The sequence below is a fragment of the Galeopterus variegatus genome, unplaced genomic scaffold (genome assembly GCF_000696425.1).
Source record: "Galeopterus variegatus unplaced genomic scaffold, G_variegatus-3.0.2 Scaffold248, whole genome shotgun sequence".
In the NCBI taxonomy this organism is placed as follows: Eukaryota; Metazoa; Chordata; class Mammalia; order Dermoptera; family Cynocephalidae; genus Galeopterus; species Galeopterus variegatus.
Window position 1 is genome coordinate 207,777 of NW_007726359.1, and position 19,258 is coordinate 227,034.

At 41.1% G+C, this 19,258-nt stretch overlaps 1 protein-coding gene across 1 annotated transcript in view; it reads right to left on the reverse strand.

Moving 5' to 3' along the window:
• The window catches only part of TIAM1 (T-cell lymphoma invasion and metastasis 1), a 127,706-nt gene that overhangs the window by 16,912 nt on the left and 91,536 nt on the right, over positions 1–19,258 (reverse strand). Inside the window, exons 14-19 of the mRNA XM_008566503.1 lie at positions 15,531–15,710; positions 14,349–14,417; positions 13,919–14,044; positions 8,512–8,620; positions 4,688–4,867; positions 4,478–4,596 (exon numbers count right to left, since the gene is read on the reverse strand). Of these exons, the coding sequence (XP_008564725.1) occupies positions 4,478–4,596; positions 4,688–4,867; positions 8,512–8,620; positions 13,919–14,044; positions 14,349–14,417; positions 15,531–15,710 (783 nt within the window). The remainder of the gene's footprint in view (positions 1–4,477; positions 4,597–4,687; positions 4,868–8,511; positions 8,621–13,918; positions 14,045–14,348; positions 14,418–15,530; positions 15,711–19,258) is intronic.

The following is a 19,258-nucleotide window of genomic DNA, read 5'->3' on the forward strand; positions in this document are numbered from 1 at the left end:
ACATGCCAGGGGACAAGATTTTCAAGCAATGAAAGTCCATGGTCCATCCCATTTGTAAATGCCACAAATTGTTAGAAGTCCTTCCTCAAATATGCCTCCCTGAGGTGCCTACCAAGTGGCCTCTCACTTCTATTTTCCAGGTCCATAAAAATCAAGCCCAATTCCCACCTCTTCAAAGCAGCATTTCAAACACTTGAAAACTTGATGTTGAGCTTCCCAAGGACAACTGGCTCTCATTTATGTTGCTGCTTATGATCTAGCCAGGTTTCTAGATACAGCAGCAACTGGGCAGCCCTCCACTGAACACAGCGCATTTTGCTGTTGCCCTCTCAAGCCACCAAACAGGCCTCAGTGCTGGAGATGGGGCCCCACATCAGTTCAGAATACAGAGGTCTTGCTGCCTCCCTTGATTGGGATTATATAATCATTACTATAATTATTACTGAGCTCTATTATTAGTATAACCAAGGGTTAAAAAAATTTAAGCAATCATTATTACTTTGTTGATACACATTATATAGTCAATCAAACCCTCAGGATATTATCAGCTAAGGGAACTATATCATCTCTACTACCCACCCCTCAAACTCCCACATGGAAGAGAAGTAGTTCTACACAAAAGTCAAATTCACAGAGCCTCAGGGGGTATGTCTTTAAAAGTGATTAAAGGTCACGGTGGTAGATTGTCCAAACTCTACTTCCTCCAATAAAATTGTATGAATATCTGTTCCTACTGCCATGTAATTTTCTTGACCTCTCACTAGACTAGGCAGAATATACATCTTTGTCTATAGGACTTTGAATGTGGCCATGCCACCTGGGCAATAGACATTGCATAACAAGTTGCCACCAGCCCTCTTGAGTTACCACCTTCCAACCATGGAAAGGACTTGCCCAAGACAGCCACTGCTGCTTTGGCCTAGATCCTAAGAAAGAGACATGGGACACAACTGAATCTTAAGGCCTGGAGCTCACCAAGAGAAGCCAAAACTCAGTTGACTACAAACTCACACATGAAATATTTGTTGTAGTGAACCACTGAGATTTTGAGTTGTTCGTTACACAGGAAAAACAGCTGATACAGTCCCTGTGTACGTGGTTGCTCTCGCAACCAGTTTCCATGTGGCAAGTGTGATGAGGGGGTCGGGGCTGCTCCCTTGGGCTTCCACTGGCCCCCCTCTGAATCTTCCTCCTGAACCCCAGCAGTGAGTTCTGCTGGGAGGCCTCTACCTTAATGAACACTAGGATGCCCTACTGAACCAGGTTTTTAGAGGCTTTCTTCTAAGGGCAAGTTAGAAGAAAGTTACTTCCTCCTTCCTAAGTAAAAGGGATGCTTCTATGTAGTACAGCTCAACTTCCCATAATTTAACATGGGCGTGAGAGACTGAAGGCCTGGCTCCATCATAAAATGCTTCTTTGCCAGCTTTGTTCTGGGTGAACATATTTGTCTTCAGAGATATCCCAAGGAAAGTTGGCTGAAGACAGGATTCAGGTGTGCTGTGTCCCTAGACTGTTACCATTAAGGTATAAATCTGCCACTACCAGCAGACACTGACAAATGTTCGTATTCCTGATTACAAACTGTTCATAAATCCATTCTAGGTTTTTACTGGATATTGCAATTAAATGGGAACTACAAAGACCAAGAATCATCTTTGTAAAAATCAGAACGTAACTTGATTACCTCTGTAATCATCTGCCTAAATCTCCACAGCTGTTCCAATACACTGCTGCAAGTGACACTGTAGAATTGTCATTGTTCTTGGCATAAATCATACTATTTCCCCATGACTCATTCTCCCTAGGGTTATATTCTTGTGGGAATCAAGGCCACTGCATCCTTTCCAGTTTGAAGACAATTCTCCTCAATGGGGAAAAAGAGATCAAATGACCCTTGAGCTGTTCTCCTTGAGTAATCAGTTGCCTTTGAGTAACCAATTCCCATTGGGGGCCTATTTCCTGCTTATTCTCCTGCTAAAACATACTCTTTTGCTGCTCTCTTTGGCATCTTTTCCAAGCCTTAATTTTTCTGGGCTTTGGACCGTCTAATTACAATGTAGGATTTTCTGACTCTTTACTACTGGTTCTCAGTCAATGTCCCTCCTTCACCTTTTGCACATCTCTTTTTACAATCTCAGCTCACAAGAGAATACTTTGTACAATGCTATATCTCTTTGTTCCTTGATGAAAAGATTTGTTACTTGATTGTCAGATTGTCAGAATTTCATTTTAAAGAACCTCCGTTCCACCTGAGCCATATTCCCCGTTATAGTCTCTCACTTTTGACTGTATTCATTTTTTTCCTAAATTCTTTTCAATCCACTATCCATATCACCATCTAGTCTTTAGCATCATGGTCATTTGCTCCTACGGTTATTAAAATCTAGGAATTAGCTCAGCATATAATGAAAATATAAAAATATGATAAATTTTTTTTTTTTTTTTAAAGATGACCAGTAAGGGGATCTTAACCCTTGACTTGGTGTCGTCAGCACCATGCTCACCCAGTGAGCAACCGGCCATCCCTATATGGGATCCAAACCCATGGCCTTGGTGTCATCAGCACCGCACTCTCCCGAGTGAGCCACGGGCCGGCCCATAAAATTATTTCCATGACCCAGTAAACTCCTCCTCTGTCAGAATAAAATAAATTAAAATACAAAGTGAGCAGAGGCAGTCTTATGATCAAAAATGTTTGATTATTCATAACAGTCAATAAATGAAGCAAAGAGAATTGCCTAAAGGTAGGAATTAAGAAAATCACTGCTCAGCCACACCATATTACACAATAATTTGAATGATTCCTTTGAATAATTTAAAATAACATGAAAATTCTGTTCAATATAAAACAAAAAAAATCAAGGTACAAAATTACTTTCAAAATGTAACTATTTAAGCATACATATGAGGGTACTTCAAAAATTTTGTGGAAAGATTTGTATTATCTTGAAATTCTATCTTTCCACAAAATGTGTAAGTATGTGTACATATACACACATTTTTTAAATCAAAATAAGCGCTGAAAACATTAAGAGTGCTAAATTCTATGTTTTGAGACTGTAGAGAATTTTTCTTCTTGCCTTTTTCTGTATTTTGCCCTTTTCTTTAATAAGCATAATATTTTTTTTGTACCATAGAAGTTTTATAAGAAAATGAAAACTAACAGAGTAGCAGTGTCCAGTTTTTCTACCTGCTCGTGGGTTGAATAAATTATCTGCCAACTAGGCTGAGAACATTTTTATGCTCTGCTTGTAGTATCCGGTAGGAAAAAGAAAATGTGTTTCAAAGGAAAACTACGCATCCTGTATATCATACCCTCCTGGGCTACCAGATGCTAACTTTGTACTCCTTTGCAACTCTTTGTAAGGTGCAGGTAACAGACAGACAAGTAAATCCTGTCCAGTCTGGTGCTGACTTAAATGATTTCCTCCAGCTGTGGAAAAACCATTTGGTCTCCATTTATAATTCATCTCAATGTTTTCTTTACTTCATATATAACATCCATGCTATTTTGACTTTTCCAATGAACCCTTACAACACCTGCCTGGGTCCCTCACATCATATGAATAAAAAAAATCCTTTATGTGGGTTCACTTTATTCATCTCTATTAGATGATTTACCTTTTTCTGAAAATTATCTTTCAGCAGTCTGAAAACTTGTTTTGTTCCACTGAAGATATAAAAATGAACCTGGATAATAACCTTTATATCTCTGAAGATAAGGTGCTTTCTCTCCTTTAGACTAAACAACCAAAATTTGCCCCACTCTTTGCCCTCAACCCTCCTTCTAATCACAGCAGAATGCCCTACCTCATGCTCCCTCCTGCTTTTTTTTTTTTTAAGGTGGAAAGTAAAATCAAGTAGAATATTCTAGTCAAATCTAAATATACAGAGGTATTAATGAATATGACTACATGTCATATCACTATGATCCATCTCAGTACCATCAACATTTGCCTTCAAGTAAACCTTCTGATGACTCAGGCACAACTTGTAATTCACTCTTTCTCAGGAATATCTGTTCCTGTCACTGCTGCTTCTAAGTAGGTTTCTGGGTAGACTTAAAAAAGTGATTCAGTCATTTGAAACTTGTATTCATTCAACATATATTATTCACTGAACGCCTACTTCATGCCAGATGTTATTCTAATCTCTGGGGATACAGCCTCGACCTTTAATGGCACTTATACAAACAGCCCAGATTGTGGTACTAGAAGTTCACTCTCACACTTAACACAGGATAAAACCACAGATCGCAAGGGTGAGGAGATGAGCATCAGAAACAAGTTTCCTATATTAAGAAATAGCCCAGCTGAGGAAGAAAATTCGCATGGTAGCCTTAGATACAGGACGAAAGTTCCACCAACAAAAACAATATCATCATGACTATTCTACTTATAAATAACATCTTAAAAAAAAAAAGCAAACTCAAACTCAGCTTTACTGACAGGTGTCCTGAGAAAAATGGGAACCTTACCTCTTTTTTCTCGCCAGTCTGTTCAGCAATCAGCTGGTCAAACACAGCCCCAAATTCTTCATGGATTTTCTGCATTTCATTGATGTGACTTGCAACTTTGTTCATGGTCTTGATGGCCACTGGAAGAAGAAAGGTCATGAAATGAGGAAGCTAGCTAGACCATCCAGACACGGGAGCACAGCGGGGGCCCCAGGCTGGGGCGCGGCTCACCGTCCAGGTGGTAGTGTTCCTCGCTCTCCGCATCGGTCAGAGCGAACAGCTCCCTGAGCAGAAGCGGGTACTTCAGGATCCTCTGGATGGGCTTGATGAGGTAAGACTCGAGAGTGGACGAGTGCTGCTGCTTCGGGTTCTGGGCATCCAAGAACGCCTTGAAAGCCGTGTCTGTCTTGGCTAGAAGAGTTTAAATATGGTTGTCAGGGGACGCCCAAATGACTCTCTTCTCACAATTTCACTCACTTATTCATTTATTCCAAGGTGCCTTTTTACAGGACTGAGCAAAGAGTGGGTTATGGGGGTGGGGTGGCACTCAGAGAGACAACTGGAAGGGCAAACTATGGCAAGAAGGGAAAAGATATTTGTTTTTTGGATGGGGTGTTGATGAGTTAAAGGATAACAGAGTTTGTATATCCTAGACGCTTGGATTTTCATGAGCTGTTTATCTTCCTTATATTAAGCATGTTTTTTTATTGTAATGTTTTGACATCAGGGGCCTTATTGACCCTGGGGAGACTAATCCCCTTCCAGGGCTAGCCAATTCCCAGAGATAGTAAAGAACTTGCCTGCAAGCATGCCTTTTATGTGCAAGCCAACCAATCCAGAGTCCCTGCACAGCCGCCTCCTCTAGGAAGGCTCTAGGCCACTGTTCCTAGCTCTAATCACGCCAGGGCCAAGGCCAGGGATCAGACAACTCTGGCACTTACTACACCCAGAGCCCGCTGGAATTATTCGAACTAGCCAGTGCTAAACCTGCTTGCCCAGCCTCACCTGTTCCTTCTTCCAAAAACCAGAATAAAGCCTCTTGCCCACTTGTCCCCCTCTCTCCTTCCACCTCCTGATGGACCCTGCTGCTTCCCCATGTGGTGCTGTGTGGCATGGAATGCCCATTTCTCTTGGGAACTGTGAGCTACAAACTATAGTAACTGTCCCCTGATCTGTTCGTCTCACCCTACATGAATAATAATAAAGCCTACATTTGAAACACTCCTTACCTTGGTTTTCCTAATCTTTCAAGCATTTCACTGCTGGTAGAACCTCTTTTTAAAAAAGGCGGGAAAATACAACGAGAGCTGCAAGGTGCTGCTGTTTCTAAGTGGAGCGAGGCTGGATCTCCCACAGCGATTTGTTCAATGTAAACTCAGCAGTACCAGCTGTTAGGTCTGTGGGGCGGGGATCTGACCTGATGCCGCTCAGGCAGCATTTTCCGCACCAGCCTCACTTTCATGTGTCCCAGGCGCAGGGGGGCACCAAACAAGGAGAGAGGCACCAGCCAGCGGATGATTAGGAAAATGTGGTAATGCCATCCAGGTGCAAAGGAATGTTAGGGGAGGGAAAAATATGGAAAGAAGGGAAAATATATTCAAGTGACTTGACAGTGGACACATGGAGGAGTGTGCAGGTTGGACACACCGGGTGCTGGAAGGGTGGTGCACCCAGACTGGGCACTGATGCTCCATGCTCCTCCCCCACACCTTGCCCTATGCATGTCTTCCATTTGGCTTTTCCTGAGTTATATCCTTTATAATAAACCAGTAAAACACAATCAACATTTGAACATACGCTTCTTTTGGGGGGAGTGGGGGGCAGCTGGTTGGTAAGGGGATCCAAACACTTGACTTAGGTTTTAGAACGCATGCATTCAGAACCTTAATATTCGTCTGGATGACTTTTGGCCATCAGAAGCTAGATGCACCCAGGATGACATAGGAACTCAAAGATCTCTTCAATAAACATGAATAATCAAAAGGGGGGGGGGGGGAGATACAGAATTTTTTTTTTAAGTTTTGGGGGGAGTGGGGGGCAGCTGGTTGGTAAGGGGATCCAAACACTTGACTTAGGTTTTAGAACGCATGCATTCAGAACCTTAATATTCGTCTGGATGACTTTTGGCCATCAGAAGCTAGATGCACCCAGGATGACATAGGAACTCAAAGATCTCTTCAATAAACATGAATAATCAAAAGGGGGGGGGGGTAGATACAGAATTTTTTTTTTAAGTTTCTGATAAAAATGTATTTCCATCCCCAGTGGTTAGGAGTGTGAGCTAAGACCAACAATATTGTAAAATGGCATTATGAAATCATAAAGTGATTCTTCTGTCTTTATTCAATTAAGAAAAACAAATCATGGGGAAAGACCTCATAAGACCAAAATCTTTCCACCCCTTTTAAGCCCATTAAGAGAAATCAGAATCCCATGGGTTCAGCTATCGTTCCTCCTCCTTCCAAAGGACAAATCCCTGAAGAGAAAAGACTGGTTGGCCCATGTGCCAGGGAAGTCAGGCCAGGCCCAGAGCCCATTCATGGGAAAGCTATGATCTCCACGGGGCATCCCAAGTCTCAGATCATGTCTAGAAGGGGCCTAGAAACAGCCCCCCACCCCCACCCACACACACCATCCCCCCAAGTCCAAAAATATGGATGTGGGTATTTAACCCATCAACTATATTTCATGTCACAGGATGAGTGCACTTGGTGAGATCTGTTGATAACCACGTATGTGTACTCTGTTAGATTTCTCTTCACCTTCTTGATTCATTTGGCAATTAGAAAAATATGGGTCACACCTACTGTTTTAAGGGATAGTCCTGAAAGATACTAGAGTATTTTTCAGGTGCAAGAAATAATGCTATTGAATTAAGAAAAACCCACGGGGGCAGTATTTACTCTAATTCAGTGATTAAAAATAACACAAATTGCTCTAAGGACTGTGATGTTTAATTTCACTGTATAGCAGAGCACTCTAAAATGGTTACTTTAACAATCTTATAACAATTAGCAATCAATAAAAGTTTAAGAAACACACACAGTACTACACAACCAGTATAACACATGAGAAAACACGGTCAAAGTCAGACAATAGGACAAGGAGATTTCCAGCTCCCCTTTAAATCTAGGGGCTGAACTAGAATTCTTGCAGACTAATCACTACCATTAAGGCTGTCATTATCTGGGGAATACTCTTTTGTTATCCAGAGACCTGCACTGTATTAATTTAAAACCTATTATAGGAAAAAATTAAGTTAAGCTAGTTCTGTCTGGCAGCAAACATAAACATCAGACACATAAATTAATTATATATCCAGGGACTTGATCAGCAGCTGTTTACTTGGCAGCTGCAATGAAGTGTAAAGGAACAGAAGGCTGATTTCCAGAGATTCTTTGAAATCAAACTTTCTATGGGTTCTACCGTTTACCAAGGGAATGTTTCTTTAATCCTTTTATCCATCACCAACCACCACATGCTGAACTATGGAAGCACAACTCCTTCCTGGAGGCTCTCACAAAGCTCCATCATCTTCTCAAAACAACTGAGTAGCTTGCCAATATAAAAATTTTACTTAGTTCTGCACAGAAATAACTGTAACTAGAATAATTTCCATGAATAGCTGAAACAATTTCAGAAGTGATGGTGGTAGCTGTTATTACAGACCCAGGAACAAAAACAGGTGAGGGAAAGATGAAATTCCACAAAAAAAGTATGTTAAGTGTAAAAGGTTATAACAGAAATTCGTGAAAAATAGGAATAAAGCAGGGAATTTCTAAATCCCCTACGTTTTTACATAACTGCAAAATGACCTATCAATTCTGGCCCAAAATAGCTGAGTGGAAATTTTTATTAAAGAAAACCAATAAAACTATTAATTCAAGATATGAATGCATTTCTTTTCTCAGTGCCCTTATCTGTGGCTTGTTGGAATGTCTACCTGGCACATCATGACTCTCAGATTTTGGTTAAAAGCCCCCAACCCTTGTCAGCCACACAAATGGGAATCAGCAGTCGACATACACCCGCCACTCAATCCTCAGGGGCCTTACCTTTCACCAGGACCTTGGGAACTTTTGTGTGGCTGGCGCAGAAGGCACTGTAGAGCTTGAAGCGGTCAGCATAATACAGAAAGGATCCCCCCAGAGAGAACAGCACTTTCTAGATTTAATGAGAAAAGGCACAGGTGGTTCATTTTCCTTCTCATCTAGAAATATCAGCAGAGAGCTCACATCTGCCTGCCCCTCCCCACAAACCAGCATCACCCATGCCCATCAGAGCACTTTTTCACTCACTGATGCCCTAAAACTGGCTGTTTGAAAGTATGCAGGTTTACAAATGTGTGTACTAGATGGTGGGTTTTTTCTTCTTAGTATGTACAGTGGAGATGTCCCTGGTTTTCCAGGTCTGTTTTTTAATGGCCTATCTGGAATGTTTGGATGTTGATGAGAAAATATATATTTTGAAAAAGGCAGAAATTTGAATTCTCTCATTAGCTCCTGTTGGGACATACAAGTGACAAACCAAATAAAGGCAGGAAATGCTCACACTCCCCAAAATAGAAAACGCATTTCTCTGATCATGACATCCACCCTACCCCAAACCACTCTCTCCTCTGGCAGGGAGCAGTTGAGCACGTAAGCAATATTAATGAAAGAACACGCTCAACCACAGCAACTGGGAATCACCTCCTTGGCCTGTGGGCCCTGCTCTAAGAGAATTAAAACCAGGTGGAGGCCTGCCCTATGCCTGAGAATGGGATACTTTCATCACATATATTTTGTATAAATGTGTACATAAAAGAGGACTCAGAAAAATAACCTCTGTAAGCTTCACATTGGTCTAGTCTTATTCAGAGAGAAGCTTTACTTATTTAGGCTTCAAATTAAAAGTGAGGCTCCAAGCAAAGAAATAGGGTTTTGGATTTCAGTGATAAATTGGGTTCCTCAAAGTGCAATTTATCTACTGAACAATGCAGAGAAGTCTACTAGTCTATCTACTGACTAAACCACACAAAATTGGTGATTAGAAGCCTAAATTCTTTTCCTACATGTTCTACTTTTCCTCCTTTATTTTTCAAGCCCCACCCCCACCCCGTGGCTTAGAAGGTCTCAGCAGGAGCCATCTGATTCCATGAGGTACAGATATCCTTTGAACTTCACCTGAGAATTACACAAGAAAAGTTACAGAAGAAAAAGCTCCAAATGTAACCCCTCCCTTTAGCCATACTAAAGGCATTCATTTGTTTAACTTAGTTTCTAAGTACATTCTGAACAGTAACACATAAAACATTAAGGTATTCATATATTCTTCTGGCCTTAAAAATTGATCTCAGGGGACACCGTGCACATAAATGTGATGGGTTTATATACTAAGACTATATTTCCCTTTCTCTTCCACAGGACCTCAGAGAGCCTCTTACAGGCTGATGTACACTGCAAATTTCCAAGTGGAAATTTTATCCAAACTTATTATTAAATTTAAACTTATATCAAAATGAATTATTTCTTTGTGATACCACTTTGGGATTAGTGTTCTATGTAATGCAGTCTGAACATTTTAACATATTTTTTATGTTTTTGGCCAAATATACAATCAGGATTTAAAGAGAGGGGCAACTGCAGAAACTGAGAGCAATGGGTTTGGGAGCAAACACGGATCATCCAGAAGCCGACTCAGAGGAACCGGAGAGAAGCCCACCAGCCAGGAATATTCAATGTGCATCAGATGATGCACATTGCGCAACTGCTTTACAAATGGAAGGGAGATTATCAGGTTATGCAAAAAGCAGCAGCAAAGTGAACATCAGTGAAAAAGGTCCTACTTGAATGGGATTTAGGACAGTGATCACTTAGGGTGGACTCACTAGAAGAATCAAAGTACCAAACTCTCCCCTAGAATAACTCTGCTTGTGAAACACTCATGTTCATATCAAAGTTCTGGCAACCGAAGTCTCCTTGGTGTTAATCCTTTAAGTAATTAACTTGACCTAAACTCAAAGAACTGGCCCCACAGCAAAAGACTGGTAAATGACTGTAAAGAATGTTAGATACCTTAGGTTAAAACAAAGTGTTTGAAGGTGTACCTATATCGACTTTTATGATACTCCAAATTAAGCAACTTTTTTCATTTATTGACAAACTACTAGGCCATACCATGTGTTCTAATATCCAAATAATTAATTTACTAATTTAGAAAACAGATATCATTACAAAGAGAAACAATAAAACAAACTATTTCAAATAGATAGCAAAGCCATCATAAAGAGGGGAGAAAATTAACTCAAGCAATTTTAAAACACAAAAATGAACTAAATGAAGTATTTTGGGTTAAGAGGATATTAGCCTACAACTTACTCTTAAATAATTCAGGAAAAAAGTTATGTTCCATGTACACACAGACATACACACAGGCAGGAAAAGAAAAGATAAAGCAAATGTAGTCCAATAGCTTTTTTGTTTGTTTTTAGCAGCTGGCTGGTACAAGGATCCAAACCCATGACTTTGGTGTCATAAGGCTGCACTCTAACCAACTGAGCTAACTGGCCAGCCCCAGTCCAATGTTAACATTTGGGAATCTGGATAAAAGGTATCCAGAAGTTCTTTGCCCTATTTTTGCAACTTAAGTCTGAAATTATATTCAAATAAAAATGCATACCTATATATACACATACATATTCACATACTTATGTGTATGCATATATGTGTATTCTAAGTAGCTCCTGTTGCAGAGAAGTACTGTAAAAAGATAACACAAACGCACAAAACATACTGAGGTGAAATACTGAGTGGAGGAAGTGTACAAGTTTAGGAGTGATAGAGTTTGGATGTGTTGTCCCCTCCAAAACTCATGTGGAAATTTGATCTCCAATGTGGCAGTGTTGGAAAGTGATTGAGTCATGGGGGTAGATCCCTCATGAATGGATTAATGCTCTCCCTGGGGGAGGAGGGATTAATGAGTGAGTTCTCGCTCTATTAGTTCCCACGAGAGCTCGTTGTATATAGGACCCTGGCACCTCCCCTCTCTCTCTCTCGCTTCCTCTCACCATGTGATCTGCTTGTACCCACCGGCTCCCTGCCACTTTCCGCCATGAGTAGAAGCAGCCTGAGGTCCGTGCCAGATGCAGCTGTCCCAGAATCGTAAGCCAAATAAACCTCTGTTCTTTATAAATTACCCAGTCTCAGTTAATTCTGCTATAGCAACACAAAACGGACTGAAACAAGGAGCTAAAGTGAAGACTAATATTACACAGCCAGATTCCCACAAGTGTTGGAAGATGACCGGCAGAGTGCCTGGGGACCTGTATGTATATGGACAACTGATTTTTTTTTTTTTTTTTTTTTTTTTTTCCGTGTCCGGCAACGGATCGCAACCCTCAGTGTTGCCCCCATACCGGACCGGGGACCGGCAACGGGACAGCAACCCTCGGTGCTGCCCCCACGCCTCGCTCAGCCAGTGAGCGGGAACCGGTCCGTATGTGGGATCCGAACCCTCGGGTGGGAGCGCCGCCGCGCTTCCCAAGCAGCGCACTATCCAGTGCGCCACCGGGCCGGCCCCGACAACTGATTTTTAATACAAGTGCAAAAGAAGTTCAGTGGGAAAAGAAGGATGGTCATTTCAACAAATAGTGCTAGAAAAATTAGTTATTCATATACAAAAAGGTTAATTTTGATTCCTACATCAAACCATAACAAATTTAAATCAAAATAGGTCAAAGGCCTAAATGTAAGTCTTAAAAACCACAAAACTTCTAAGAGAAAACAGGAAAAAATCTTTGTGAGCTTGGTTTAGACAAAGATTTCATAGATATGATAGCAAAAATATGGTTCAAAAAGGAAGAATTTGAAAAATTGTACTTCAAAATTAAAAGCTTCTGCTCTCTGAAGAGAGAATGAAAAGACAGGCCCCTCAGATGGGGGAAAAATATTTACAAGTCGTATATCTAATAAAGGATTTATATTCAGAATAAGCAAAGAACTCTCAAAACTCAGTATAAGTAAACAAAGAACCCAGTGAAATAAATGGGTAAATGACTTGAATAGACACCTCAAAGAGGATCTATTGAAGGCAAATAAGCACATAAAGTGTTCACTATCATAAGTCATTTGGGAAGTTAAAATTAGAGCCACAGCGAGGTGCCACTACACACCTCTTAGAAAGGCTAAAATTAAAAAGAGTAACCACGAGCTCCTCAGAAGAGTAAGAACAACTGTGGGTGAGAGGACACAATGGTGTAACCACTTGGGAAAACAGCTGGGCAGTTTCTTAATAAGTTACACATACACTAGCCCAATATCCAACCATTCCACATATAGACGTTTACTCAAGAGAAATGAAAGCATACATCCATACTAAAACTTGTATGCAAATGTTCACAGCAGCTTTACTTGTAATTGCCAAGAAGTGGAAACAACACAAATGCCCAAAAGTCAAAAAAAATAAAGTTTATTATACCCATACAATGGAATACTACTCAGCAATAAGAAAGGATTAACTACATGTGAAGCAGTATGGATGGATCTCAATATGACTATGTTGAGTAAAAGAAGCCAAATAAGAGTACATGCTATAGGATTCCACTTACATAAAATTTCAGAATGCAAATGTATCTATAGCAACAGGAAGCAGAGCATGGTTGCCTGCAGGTGGGGAGTACTAAGAGGCAGGCAAGAAAAATCACAAAGAGGTAGGAAAAGACTTTCGGGGTGATGAGTATGTTCACTGTCCTGATATGATGATGGTTTCAAAGTGTATCCATATGTCAAAATTCAAATTGTACACTTTAAGTATATGCACTGCATAGATATCAATTATACCTCAATTAATCTGTTTTTAAAAAACGTATACAAGGGTGACATGTAAGCCCATGAATAAAAGAACTGGAGATGCAGCACAGGAAATCTCAGCAATAAAAGAAAGCCAACCAGGGAAGAGGAAATAAGCCATAAGCATCCTTACTAAAGGCATTAGTCATAAATCCTCATTAAGGCTGCAAGGACGCTGTGTGCTGGAAGAGTGTCTTCCTCTTGAATAATAAGCATTTCCACTAAGCAGAGTTTCCAAGAACAGGGCAAATTAATTTGTTTACTGGGAGATCAGGGGTTGATATTCAAATTTCCTAAAAAAGTATTAAAGGCTCCCTCATAAACGGAACAAAAGGTCAAGGTTGATACATCTTCCAAAGCAGAAGCCTGCAACTGCACCAGTTTAATACAAGTTGATGGCAATGGTGTACCATTAGCCAGACAAGCAATACACACTTGTTTCCCCTCCTGGACTCCTTTAGTACTGATCCCCACTGGGCAGTCCAATGGAGACGTCAACAGCATGAGCACCACAACTTATCAAAGACAGCATAGGTTCTCCTGCAACGTGTTATCAGGGGATCCAAGCTGACCCACAGGATAACTCACCCATGACGTTAGGGGGAAGCTTCACTTTTCTGAGGATGAGACTTACCTTAAACTGGTCGACTTTCTCAAGCTTTTCCAAATCCGGTACCAGTCTCACTCCATCTTCTAGAGTTTTTAGGAATTCTACTTGAAACTCTACCATTTCAGTTAAGTTTCCAAAGAGCACATCAAGCTAGAAAATGAGAAAGAATTTAATCCACCCCAAATTTCATAAGTGTTCAGAAACTTTATTAGTACCTGATTACAAGATTTTTCTACCAATACTTATCAATTAAGATAACGATCCCACTACCAAATGGTGGGCAGCTACTCACCAAGTGCACTCATAGGTTAACAGGCAATAATTTGACCTGTTTGTTACAGCTAAGTGAATTCAAAATGTTTTCAGTATTGTGTGTGCTCCCCATCCCTTCCTCTTTACCAACAAATCAGACTGCAATGTGACCCTCAGAAAATTAAGACAGTTTCTACCATACCTCATCTTGCGTGAGAAAAGTCTCCTTTTGAAGAGGTTTTAGGTATCTCTCCATAAGACAGTTTAAGTCCTAAGAGTTGAAAGGACACCTCATTAGCACATCTACCAGTTTATAAAGAATCTAAAGGAGAAAAAACATAGTATGTCCCAAATGTCCCCATTATATTCTTTAGGTCATTAAAGTCCATTGAAGCAGGAGTAAGCCAAACTTTTCTGTAAATATTTCAGGTTTTTCAGGCTATATGGTTGCTGTCACAACTACTTAGTTCTGCTGTTGTAGCAAGAAAGCAGGCATAGGTGATATGGAAAGGAATGAGTGTGGCTGTGTTCCAATAAAACTTTATTTGTAACAAGAGGCAGCAGGCTGGATTAGGCCCAAGGGCCATAGTTTGCTGACCCCTGATTTAAAGACTAAAATAGATGATTAAAAACAGATCATACTGATTCAACATGGGGAATATAACTAAACATCAGAACAAGTGATAATATAAATAGACCTGACATCCTTCTGCCTAGACTAGATTATGAAGATAACACCCTCAAATTTTTCAAAAACTAAATTCAGTTCTAGTATTAGTTCAATGATATATTTTTTTTTCCTTTTTGTCTTTTTTCGTGACCAGCAACGGATCGCAACCCTCAGTGTCGCGCCCGTACCGGACCGGGACCGGCAACGGGATCGCAACCCTCGGTGTTGCTCCCGCACCTCGCTCAGCCAGTGAGCGGCCGGTCTGTATGTGGGATCCAAACCCTCGGTGGGAGCACTGCTGCGCTCCCAAGCGGCGCACTGTAGCAGTGCGCCACCGGGCCGGCCCCAATGATATATTTAGAAAGGTCAAAAGGATCACTTATATTCACCATCATCTCCTTCCTCAGTCAATCAATAATTATATCAATCGATCAATGAATTCCACATGTATCTTTTGTAAATATATATGCACCCATCAGAATACCTAAATATATATTAAAATTGCTATAAGAACTGACATGCTTTCTTAAAACTCAAAAGGAGAACTTGGCACTCAAAATAAAGGCCAAATTCCATACAACAGACCAAGATGCTCTTCATGACCATGATTTGCCTTCACTGTTAGTCAAAAACAGTACAGACACCCCACCCCATTCCTTCAAGAAGCAGAGGGAGAGCAGGCAGGAAAGGAAGGGCAGGGAGAACAACAGGTACCTTCACGTAGGTGCGCTCGGTCTCCAGAAGCTCACAGATCACCTTGCGTAACTTATCCGCGTCCGAGAGCTGCCGCATGGTTGCCAGCTGAGGCCCTGCAGTGTCCTGAGGAGACGGGCTGGAGTCTGAGGGGTTCATCTCATGCAAACTGCGGCAAAATGCAGCCACCTGTTCTGTGCTCTTCAGCGCACAGGTGAAAAGGCAAGTCAGGTTAGAGAGACTGGTCTGCACCTGTCCCTCCCAAAGGTGTCCTTCCTGGTTAGTGAACTGGCACATACGAATTACATCTCATGCTTCCCCAAATTGCTCCACACATAGGAGAGCTCATTGAATGCTCAAAACAACCATAATCACAACTGCTAACATATGCTGAGTGCTCCCCGCATGTTGTGTCTGATGCAGTTCATCCTCCCACATGGTAAGGAAGGGCTATGATCATTCCCATTTAACAGGTGGGGCAATGAAGGCCCAGAGAGGGTAAGGAACTCATACAAGGTGACAAACCTCCTAAGTGGCAGAGCTCGGATTTGAACCAGGCGGTTTGGTTCCAAATCCTGTGATCTTAACCGCTTTGCAAAAAGCTGATAAATCAGGAGACAGAGAAGTTAAATGCCTTTCACCCAAATTACAAGGCTAATTAATTATCAGACTCTCAGTTCAGTCCACTATCTGCTTACTTTACAATGTTGGAAGACAATGTTACAAGCTAAGATTCTTTCTGTCGCTGTTAAAAACTGACACTGAGGCAACTTTCTAGATAAAGACAGATACCCATACACTAAAAAGAAGTTTCTACCTCTCCAACTTCTCAAAAGGCAGAGAGATACTACTCCCCTCTAAGAATAAGGGAGTTGGTCCTGAAACAGGCCTAAATGAGAAATCCCAGTCTCACCTAGCCTCTATTCAGGGTGACTCAGGTGAAGGCTGTAAAGACTGGAAGGATTTTGTTATCCATTTGAAGTTCAGGATTCTAGCTAGGATTCTAAAAGCTCAGCTTTTCAAGTTATGCAAGACTGTTCTCCAAAGCACGAGCTGCTGAAACACCCATGAGATCAGGAGTTCTCCATCTTAGCTACATACTGAAATCACCTGGGGAGCTTTTAAATATCCCAATGCTCAGTCAATACCCCATATCAATTTAATCAGAATCTCTTGGGTGGGAGATGCAGGTGTCAGTATTTTCTTAGAGCTCTCTATGGAATTGCTTCAGAGGCTATTTTGTAGCACAAAATCTAGTTTATTAACATTTGTTCAAACGCTCTCTAAATATTTGATGGACACCTCTTTAAAGGTACTGATTGCCTTCTCGTAGTTCTCTTCCCTGCTTGTGTTGTCTAATTCAACCCCAGGCAAAAACTATTCTCCTAGGCACAACCCTAGGCATAAATAAACATGAGTGCAAGTAAAGAATTACTTCTAACACTCACCTACCCAGGAGGAACATGAGAAGAACATCCTCCCCAAACAACAATTGGTACACAGAGCTCAAAGTCAAGCCTGGCATTTTGTGTAGGGCACAAAAACTAAAACCAAATGCAGTCCATGGGGCAATTTTTAAAAAAGGAGGAAACAGCTGACATTAAGGAGCCTTTCCCTCATTAGCATATCCAAAAGGGAAAGAAGTCTGAAATGAAGCCAGTACAAGGACAGGGAAAATCAGAACCTAACAAGGATGCATTAGTAGCAGGATCATGACAGCAAAGAGGAGAGCCAGGACCTGAATCCACACAATTATTCTTCTAATTCTCTCACAATTGCCACAGCTTATTTATTGCTAGCACTAACTCTGGTCTTAAATGCCAGAAAGTATCAGTCACCTGTCAGCAGCACTCTTCAATGTTTTCTTTGGAACTGTGTGTTTCAGAATAACACCACAAAAAATTTTCCTTTCTATGACTCACTGGAAAAATTCACTAAAATGGGTTGAATTGTATGGTATGTGAATCATATCTCAATAAGGCTGTTTAAAAAAGAAAAAGATTAAGTGTTTTTAATCAAAGCTTATTTCAGTAGAAACAGACTATTTTATGTAGTTACGCTAGGATTTTCCTAACCCAACATCACCATTAAATACACAGTCAAATAGGACACTGTCTTAAAAATTAAAAAGAAATAAATGCATCCATTTTAACAAAAAGGTTTACATCTTTTAGATGATCCAATGATAACTATGATAGGCAACTCATTATAGCATAGTCATGATGAGAAATTAAAAAAAAAAAAAAACTCACCAGAATGAAAATCCCATGAGCAGTGTTAGCTGACAACCAACTACCCCTGCCCCCATTTTATCCCATACTCTCCCCTTTGTTGCTTTGATTTGGTATCTGGCAAAGGAACCTAACACAACAAATGTATAACTGGCACCTTGGCTTGCACAATGCTTTTCTAAATTGTCCAACAGCAACCACAACTATCTGTCCCTTCCCACAAATTAATAGCAAAACTACCACTCATGATAAATACATCCATGGTCGCTGTCCCATTAGAGGCACAGTACACCTTCCTGCACTTTTATCATTTAGACAAGTTATCCATGTGAAATCAGTGTCCTCATATATCATACCAAGGATGTCCTACAATTTCACAAAAGGCAAAAGTTGTAACCACGGGGCTCTGACACATCAAAGGCAGGAAATTCCAGGAGACACTTCTCTTCGTGCTCCCTCTTCATAGCACGCTGGCTTACTACCATTCTTGGCTATATCTCTGTATAATAATGGAAGGTATAGGGTGAAATTTCTGGGTTTTCATTCCCTCCGTGTTACCGTAAATCCTTTGAGGTTTCCATTTTTAGGAGTATAAACAGGGTTCCCGACTTTGCCTGTGTAAAGTTCACCACCTCCAAGGTGTGGCATTCTTGGACTCATGGCAGAAGCTTAGGGGAATGGGAGGTGGGCTAGAGTTTCAGTGCTCTAAACCTAGCTGTCTCCTACCCAATCTTACCCCCAAACAGCCAGGTTACTCACTGTAATATTGTGATATAATAAGAAATATACTTTTGGTTTCTGCTCCCTCCCTGGTTCCTGGTACAGAGTTCCTAAATACTTTGTAATTTCCTGAGTGATAGGAGCATCTGACACAGAACTCCTAAATCCCTTGTAACTTCCTGGGTGATAGGAGAATCTTGCTTTAATGAGGCAACTCTCAGAGGGCTCCTGGATAGCCTCAGGATCGGGCTGGTTACCAGGGAATCAATCATGTGATGGAAATTTCAGCCACACCACGTGACCTCCAGGGAGGGTAGAAGGGGGCTGAAGGTTTAATCAATCATGCCTACATAACAAAGCCTCCACAAAAATCCAAAGGACTGGGTTTGGAGAGCTTCTGGAGAGCTGAACACACGGAGGTTCCTGGAAAGTGGTGTGCCCAGAGAGGGTGTGCAAGTTCCACGCCTCTTCCCCATACCTTGCCCTATGCATCTCTTCCATCTGGCTGTCCAGCTGTAGCCTTTGTAATATCCCTTATATTAAATGGGTAAAAGTAAGTAAAGTGCTTCCCCGAGTTCTGTGAGCTGCTCTAGCAAATTAATCCAACCCAAGGAGGGGGTCATGGGAACCTTGATTTATATCTGGTGAGTCTGAAGCCAGGTCACTTGAGACTGGCATATGAAGTGGGGGGCAGTCTTGTGGGACTGAGCACTCAACCAGTGGAATGACATCTCCAGGTAAATCATGTCAGAAATGAATCATAAAAACCCAGCTGGGATTTGCTGGAGAATCAGGTAT